Source organism: Ursus arctos, unplaced genomic scaffold (genome assembly GCF_023065955.2).
Source record: "Ursus arctos isolate Adak ecotype North America unplaced genomic scaffold, UrsArc2.0 scaffold_4, whole genome shotgun sequence".
In the NCBI taxonomy this organism is placed as follows: Eukaryota; Metazoa; Chordata; class Mammalia; order Carnivora; family Ursidae; genus Ursus; species Ursus arctos.
In genome coordinates, this window is record NW_026623056.1 from 1,729,735 (window position 1) to 1,739,294 (window position 9,560).

The 9,560-nt window shown below is 36.0% G+C and overlaps 1 protein-coding gene across 1 annotated transcript; it reads left to right on the plus strand.

The window, feature by feature from the left end:
• The first annotated feature begins 8,367 nt into the window (after positions 1-8,367).
• Positions 8,368-9,336, plus strand: LOC113249998 (olfactory receptor 4K5). The gene has a single exon (XM_026491421.1). It carries the CDS (start codon positions 8,368-8,370, stop codon positions 9,334-9,336), a length of 969 nt encoding a protein of 322 aa, XP_026347206.1.
• The last annotated feature ends 224 nt before the right edge of the window (positions 9,337-9,560 follow it).

Sequence of the window (9,560 nt, forward strand, 5' to 3'; positions counted from 1 at the left end):
AGAGACTGCGTTTTGGGTCAGTGTCTGGGATGTCCATTGGATGTCCTCACACACACCACTGACCTCAGCACATGCCTGAACTGGTAGGAGAGTCTCTTCATCTTGCAATGTGCCACTAGGTCCCTCCTCTGAGAAAGGTTGATATCATGGTCACTTTAAAGGAGATATACTTAAAGGAATTCTCATCACAGGACATATAATAACGGGTGAATTCAGAGCTGAGAAGCGATATACAGATAAATAAAATTAAGTGCAAATGTGTGAAACCATTTTGTAGTGTAATTTGGAAACATCTAGTAATGCTGAAGATTTGTATCCTTTATGACTTAGCAATTATTCTGCTAGGAATACATTCTGGAGAACCTCCAGCACATACTTATTCACACAAATGTTCATTTTAACATTGTTTACAATACCAAGAACTGGAAACAAGCTGCGTGTCTATTCACAAAAAATGACAGATAAGCAATGTAGTCCTACAATATGAAAATTATACCATTAAAATGAACTAAAACTATATGCATGACTATTGATAACTGTCCCAAATAAATTATTTAGTGGAAAACAGCAAGTTGTAAAAGACGAAAAAACGTGCAAATCCAAGCTATGTATTATTTCTTGGTGGATACATCCCTATGAGTAAAACTATTTTAAAAAGTCATGGGAAGGTTAAATATCAAACTCAGGTTAACTCTGAAAAACTGTTTGTGGGGCTATATAAGATACTCCAACTAACAACTGTAGGAGAGTAAAAAAAAAAATCATTTTCCTTCTACCCATCCTAGGTTTATTGGCTAGGACCCTGTACATTAAACTAGCAAAAGACAGATAAACAAGAGAAAAACATGAGAGAGTTATTAACATGTGCATTGCACATACACAGGGAGTAACTCAAAGGGGTGGTTAGAATTTGGTCTTAAATGACATTTTAAAAGATCTATACATTTTATTTTATTTTTTGTCAAATTTTTATTTAAATTCTCGTGCAATGTTGTTTTCAGGAATAGAATTCAGTGATTTGTCACTAACATACAACACCCATGCTCAACACGACAAATGCCCTCCTTAATGCCCATCGCCCATTTAGTCCATCTCCCGCCCACCTCTCTTTATCAACCCTCAGTTTAGAACTATAAATTTTAAAGAAGTGACAAGACAAAGGAAAGGTCTCTGAGTTTCCAGAGCAGCAAATTGTGGAACGGCAAATATATGGAGGAACTAATAAAAGATAAAGTCACTAGCCTTTTAGTAAGTTTTGTTAGATTCCTTTGGTTCCCTCTCTGCACTGAAAAGGATCTAGACTTGTCTGTGGTGATTAACTTCTGTCGTTCCTGGTGGAGAGGGGACAGGGGGCACCATTACAAATATATGTCCTGCTCTTAGGCAAATAGGTAGAAGGCAGAGAGCTTCTCTTGTAACTGCTTCTTCTCAGTTGCCTTCAGCCCCAAATGATTCAGATGCCAAAGTGGCATATTTTGGGGTAGCATATTCTAATATCTTTCACAATATTTTATTCCTAATAAAAATAAAGGAAGTATGGCAAACCATTAAAATTTCACAAAGCTGTTATATTAGTCACCATACAGTATATAACAAAATAACAATTGTGAAAAAAATAAAAGTAAATAATTGAGTGATACTATAGTGGCAGATACATGTCATTATACATTTGTCAAAATTCATAAATTAAAGTACAATACCCAAGAGTGAACCCTAATGTAATATATGGACTTTGGGTCATTAGGATGTGTCAGTGAAGATTCATTAGTGGTAGCAAATGTACCTCTCTGGTAGGGACACTGATAATGGCTGTGTGTGTTGTCGGGGGAGAGCAAGGGGTATAGGGGAACTCTTGTACATTCTGCTCACTTTTGCTGTGAAACTAAAACTGCTCTAAGTAATAACATTATACATAAAAAAATTCACAAAGCTGAATACTGTAAACAAAGGCATTAAGTTAATAGTTCTCTTTATTTTCAATATACTTGAAATATTTAAAATCATTTTAGACAAGAGTAAACAGAGACTCAGAGAGTTAAGTCTTTGTCCAATAACTTATTCTTAGTTTTTGACAGAACTGAAAACATGAATCCATGTCCTCTAAGTTCTAATTAGTTACCCTTTCTTCCATGTCCACCACAAGTTCACACCATGTCCTTCCATTAAAGCCAAAGCATTTCTCATTTAGGCAAGAAGAATTCTCCCTAGAGTAGCTGGTTCAATTGTATAGAAGTCACAGAACATATTTTACTCTACAGACTGTCCAAGGGTTAAATGACCCTGCCTTTTTCTCCTATGGTCCTTTCTGTAATTGTCAACAATGTGGGATGCTACTGACTTTGTTCCATTGGGAATATGTAGTGGAAGGTATTAATAATAATCCCCATTGGAAGATGAAACTAGGACATCTATTACTAGCTCTCCAAAGGTTCAATTGATCAATCAGATAAAACCACGGTACGACTCCAACTTGACAAAAGAAAAAAGCATCTATAAATATCACCACTTGAAAGAGATTAACCCCACAACAGAAAAACTGAAGAATTCAATTTACATCTCTGACATGCATTATATCAGGTAGGCTATATCTGAAAAAGATACACATTAGAAATAGATTGTGTCCTGTTACATATTCAATTATTACACTGTGCCTTAGACAAGACCTATAAATGAGACAAAAACACATTAGAAGTCAAAGGAAGTGAATCAAGGTGAGGATGTCCATGCGTCTTAGCATGATTTAGAGAATTTGTGAGAAATCACATCCAGAGGTGGAGTTAGAGAATTTGTGAGAAATGATGTACAGAGGGGGAGTTATTACTCTTTGGAGATTATGACAAACTCTGTACTTAAAAAAAATGCATTTGACACTGTAATCTATCACCTAAAAAAACTAAATAAAAATGCAAATCAAGGCTATATATTTCATTGTAGACATATGCATATGCAGTAAAGCTATTTAAAAAAATCATGGGAATGATAAATACCAAACTCAGGTCATAGGCTTGTAGCTGTGTATCTTTGCCTTAATGATTTATTTTACTTACTCTGCATTTCAAATAGATCAGACAAAATTCACTTAATTTTATAGAATTAGAGTGAAAATTTCTTCTCTTTTAATTACGTTATTTCTATTACTTTTTAAAAAGTTGGTAAACAAAATATGGTTTACTTTTAATACAACAAATAACCCATTTTCTCTATGTTATGATTCAAAAGGATTATTTTATTCCCTTTGCTTTTGCTGGTTTGATGACTGGCACTGATTTTCATGACTTAAATACGAGCTTATATTACTAATGAGATAAAATATTCTTGTTCTATGTAGAAATGAAGTTTATGTAAGTGGCTTATGATTTGCAGAGTTCAAGGTCTATTACAGAGTTCGAAGGTCTCTGTGCACAGCTAGATTATAAGGTGAAAAGATTGAATAAATGACAGATACAAAGTGAAATATATTTCAGTTAACACCAAAACACATTTGTGAAATATATTCCATGCACATCTATATACCAGTCCTGTGAAAGATCCGTAAGAGGCATGAGAATACAAGGAGCACCGACTCTGGCAGGGGAAGAAGATCTACACAAAAACTCTTACTTTGGGAGAACTCATCATCTACATACAAGCAAAGTGATACAGCAACATTAGGAAAAGAAGAAATTTCAACATAAGCCTCTAGGAAGGCTTTTCGAGGAAATAGCATTTGCACTGGAATATATTATCTGTGAAGGGCATCAGAAAATGAATAGAAAATATCTACCAGCTTAATAAATGTTGAAGAATCTGGTTTTGTCTAGAGAGTAGCAAGGGGTATAAGTAAAACCAGACCATACTATATGCTTGGCTGTCATGTTAAGGACTTTAAATTTTACTAGTTTACTTCAAGGAGTGATGCAATGTTACAAGTGGGAGAATGAGATCCAGGAAAAAGTAAGTTTACAACCTGGAAGAATAGGGACAGTTACATAGCGAAGAAAAGTTTAAAGGGAAAAAGAGCTGACCAGAGGAGAGAAATTGTGAGCTGTGGTCTGAGATGGCTGTGTAATATTGACATGCAGTAAACTCTCAGAAACATGTTTGGATTACTGGAGTGTAGTGAGAAGTGGTGCTGCAAAATTCAACGTCTTCACACAGTGGTGAATGAAATGCCTAAGGAAGACAGGGAACAAAGAGAAGAAGGGAGACTAAGGAGAACATAAAGTAAGAGAGAAAGACTACAAGGTGTGCAGAAGGGGATGGGACAAATCTGGAAACCCAGACTACGTCCTCAATGGAAATCTATTCATAAGGATCAGTACATGGATGAAGGAAAAATAATATAAATAATTAAATAATAAATTAATAATATTAATTAAATAGATAATACAAAAATTTCAAGAGGAAGACCAGGAGTTGTTTCACTTAAAACAAAATTAGCTATCATAACCAGGTCTTTGAAAACCTTTGGTAAAAATAGTTTTTCTTATCGGGGTAGCAAAAGGCATAATTGAGTGTAGTCAGGTCTGAGCAGGTGGAAAACCAACTAAGGAAGGTAGAATTAGGAATTTTTTTTTTTTGGCTTATTTCTGGAATGAGTCAGACTGAATCCTTTGTCAGTAGATGCAAATTAAACGACAGTGGGGGAGACTAAAAATGCAAGCTAAAGATGGCTTAACTCAGTGATTCTAAACTCAAGGTGACCCCTGCCCTCCCGGATACTTTGCAGTGTCTTAGATATATTTTGATTGTCACAACGGAGGTAAGTACTATTGGCATCTAGTGGGGAAGACCAGGGATGCTCCTAAACATTTTATAGTGCACAAGACTTCTTCCTACGAGAATTATCCAACCCCAAACTTCCATAGTGCCCACGTTGAGAAACCTGGCTTACATGAGGAACCAATACTTCATAATTGGTAGAAAGATGAGAACCAAGAGCATATACTGAGGAACTATTCCATTGTAAATGAATAGTGTAGATGGTATGGGTTCCACATCATTCAGATCTAAAACTACAGAATGTAGCCTCAGGGAGAGCTAGCCCTGAAGTCAAAGGTCTGGGTTCAAGTTCTAGTTCATTGACTTTCAGGTATGTAACTCTAGAGAAGTTACTTATGTTCTCTGTTACTCTGATTTCTTACTGCAAAACGGGATTTTGTTTACCATGTAATATTACGGGGAAATTCAATTAATTTACATAAATTGCTTGGAGATTACTAAATTTATCTGATCCTTGGTTTTCTCCTCTGTAGCTCTGGAATAATGCCTTCCCCTCAGGTCTGTTGTACAGATTACGTGATATAACAGAAACACAAACATCTAACTCAACTGATGCTGCCTAGCAGGGTTTCAACAAATCCAAGCTTTCTTTTCCATTCTTTCTCATGGTTTAAAATTATTATCACTCACTAAAAAATCTACCTCATTTGTTAATTTATATATATCTGTACAATAAACATTTTCATTAGGTAGAGTTCATTTTACATAACAAATCCATAAACCTGAGGGAGAACAACTTTATTTTAGAAATGGGGAAACAAAAAGAATCACACACAGGATAAGGAAATTATATAATCTACAGCATATTTCAGAAGCTTCTCCATTACTGCTCTCTTCTACACCATTATAGTAAGTACTGATTCATCATTGCTAGTGAATTCACTTGGTGAATCATCTTCATTTTTTACTCTGACTCCAGAGTCCACAAAAGGCGTATCTAAAATGTGGACTAAATGTGTTTTTCTGAACAGTCCAGTGAGAACATGAAATAGTTCTGTACTTGACGGCTTCCCTGTATGGAATGTAATTACATTGTTGGGGTGGACACTTTTTAGTTTTCCCTTCGTCCCTTCTGGGTTCTTTAGAATATCTCATAATTAAATTGACATAGGACGGTTAACAGGAGAAAAGGGAATTTAATTTTGTTTGCACAGGAAATCCATAAGAAAATGACACTCAAAAAAGTGACCAAAGCAGGAAGTTTTTATACCTTTTAGAAAAAGATACAATAAGTTTGTGAAAAACTGACAAGATAAAGATGTTTGGGCTTAAAGTATTAAATTAGTGAAGAAGTAATAATAGTTGTTTATACAGCCTTCTCAGCCCTAAACTCCCTACATCTGGTGATAAGAATGCCTTCTACCCTCTTGGTACAGGGAGGGTACCTTTCGCCTGGCAGATTTATCTCCCGCTTTCAGGGGAACAAAGGAGACTCAGAGTGTTCTTCTTGCACTGCTGTTTCTCGAGTGGCTTTAATTGAAAATAATCAGTATGCCAAGGTGGTATATTTTGGGATGGTGCATTCTGCTCCCCTTCAACATCCACCTAAATGAATGGCTGTTGATCAAAGGATACAAAGTTTAGGATGCAAGATGAATAAGGTCTGCAGATCTAGTGTATAGCATGGTGACTTCAGCTAATAATACCATATTATACTCTTGAAATTTGCTAAGAGAGTGGATCTTAGCTGTTCTCACCAGAGGAAGGAAGGAAGGAAGGAAGGAAGGAAGGAAGGAAGGAAGGAAGGAAGGAAGGGAGGGAGGGAGGAAGGGAGGAAGGGAAGAAAGGTGGAAAGGAGGGAGGGAGGGAGGGAGGGGAAGAAGGAAGGAAACCATGTGAGGTAATGGATGTGTCATTTAGCTTGATTGTTGTAAGCATTGCACAACGTATATGTATATCAAAACATCACATCAAAAACTAAGGATGTACTGTATGGTGACTAACATAATAAAAAATTATAGAACAACACAAAAAATCACATTGTTTTATTTGTCAATTATAACTCAATAAAGCTGGTGGGAAAAAATGAAAGACTAGGGGGTGTATCCTCAGGACTTAGGAAGACTGGCTTCATGTACGAAATAAACAGGCAGCGAAAGATATTTGTGCCCTTACATGGGGTTAAGATTACATCACATCCAGATTTCTTACTAAAACTGTGGTCAAATTAATTGTCAGAACTAGTATGGTTTCCTAAAATAGAACTTCTTGAAAGCTTGTCTAGTTGGGCTGCATCCTTATAGGAAAATATAATGAGATGCAGGAATTTTTTTAGGATTATTAGGATTATTCTGATTCCCCCCAAAATGTATTTTTAGGAACATGAGACATTTATAATTCAATCATCTTAATCTCTTTATCCCAAACCCCTACAACAACTATTCTTTCATCAGTTATAAATATGTATTAATAAGGCCATTGATAATGATAAAGCAGGGAAGCGTAAGTTGGCCTAAATCTAATTTTTTTCCAGTTTTATTGAGAAATAACTGACATACATCACTGTATATGTTTAAGGTATACAGCACGATGGTTTGATTTGCATATATTTTGAAATAATTATTACCATAGGTTTAGTTAATACCAACACCTGATACAGATACAATAAAAAGAAAAAGAAAAAAAATTCTCCTTGTGATGAGAACTTTAGGGATCTATTCTCTTAACAATTTTCTGGCCTAAACCTAAATTTGATCTGCAAAGAAAATGCATAAAGAAAATTTAGGAACTGTTCCTAAATAAACAAGCAGAAATGAGTTTTAGGTAATTAAGGTAAAGATATAATACGTATTTTAAGAAATTATACACATGAATAACTGACAGACAGGGTTGTTTAACTACAGACCCGGTTAATATCTAACAGTTTCTCTTTAGTAGGAATTGTCTAAATTGTGTATGATTCCTGCAATAGCAGTAAGGTAAAGCTTTGTTAATATGGGGGTATTTAACATATTAAGAACATCTATTGTGTTAGAATTACTCTGATAGAAGAATGTCATAAACTAACATTTTTAAACTTCAAAGCCTTCTGTAAAGTAGGCATTATTACCACCTCTCATCTTTTTTGAAATGTGTAATTAAAGCTCAGAAAAAGTAGTCTAAAGTCAAACAATCAGTGTGACTTTACATCACACGATAAGCGTTAAGCCATGCATATCTCTTGGAGAGTTAAAGAAATGTTATACTTCAAGATTTAGGACAATTAATGATGGAAAATGACTACAAGAACAACAGATGTAAATTATTTTTGCCAATCTACAAAGCCTATGGAGCTGGTTTTAAGTTACTCCTCTTGCCTTGTGATCATGAGTAAGCTCATGGATGAGCTTGTTTCCTACTGTGTAACAGATTATTAAGACCATCCAAAACTCAAGGGGTTCTAAGGAGAAGACAAAATGATTTAGTGTTATTTAGACATTGTCCTAAGCTCCTTCCTACTCTCCAGATATATTATCATGATCTCTTCAACATTTCTTATTCAGCAAATACACATTATATCTGGGATCTCAGAACACTTTGCATTAAAAGTCTGTGGTTCAGAATTCTGATTCCTTCCTATGTCCCCTCCCTTAGGATTGTTACGGAGACTGACTGCAACCTGGATCCATGGATAAGGTCAATTCTTCAGTGGTGTCTGAATTTGTATTGCTGGGACTCTCTAGTTCCCAGGAACTCCAGCTTTTCTTTTTTGTTTTCTTCGCTGTGTTATATGTGGTCATTGTGCTGGGAAACCTTCTCATTATCGTCACAGTAACTTCTGACAACAGCCTACACTCCCCCATGTACTTCCTCCTGGGAAATCTCTCCTTTGTGGACATCTGTCAGGCTTCTTTTGCTACCCCTAAGATGATTGCAGATTTTCTGACTGAACATAAGACCATCTCCTTCAGTGGCTGCATTGCCCAGATATTCTTCATTCACCTTTTTACTGGAGGAGAGATGGTACTACTCGTCTCCATGGCCTACGACAGATACGTAGCCATATGTAAACCCCTACACTATGTAGTCATCATGAGTCGAAGGACGTGCACTGTCCTCGTAATGGTCTCTTGGGCTGTGGGCTTGGTGCACACATTAAGCCAGTTATCATTTACCGTGAACCTACCTTTTTGTGGACCCAATGTAGTAGACAGCTTTTTTTGTGACCTTCCTCGAGTGACCAAACTTGCCTGCCTGGACTCTTACATCATTGAAATACTAATTGTAGTCAATAGTGGAATCCTTTCCCTAAGTACGTTCTCTCTCTTGGTTGGCTCTTACATCATTATTCTTGTCACTGTCTGGTTTAAGTCTTCTGCTGCAATGGCCAAGGCATTTTCTACACTGGCTGCCCATATCACCGTAGTAATATTGTTCTTTGGACCTTGCATCTTTATCTATGTGTGGCCCTTTACCACTTACCCTGTGGATAAACTTCTTGCCATATTTTACACTGTTTTCACCCCCATTCTAAACCCCATTATTTACACACTAAGGAACAGGGATATGAAGGCTGCCATGAGGAAGATTATGACCTATTATCTGAGGTCCAAGAAAATTTCTGAAATTCCACTAGTGAGGAATTCCCTTTATTAAGACACAATTCCTTCAAATTCCTCAAATTGATGCTCTGTCTATAAATATTTCAATGTGTTCTTGTGCCATATCTCAACTATGGTGGAAGTGATGAAGATGATGATATAGAGAATATCTAATGGATATTAACTAGTCCCTTCCCAGGTATCACCTAAGCAAAAGCTAAATATCAAAAATATGGAAAAATATATGATTACTGGTTCTGGAAATAAAATAACAGAATG

Bases quoted from the DNA above. Each gene is read 5' to 3' on its own strand.
- LOC113249998 (XM_026491421.1), top strand. From the start codon at position 8,368: ATGGATAAGGTCAATTCTTCAGTGGTGTCTGAATTTGTATTGCTGGGA.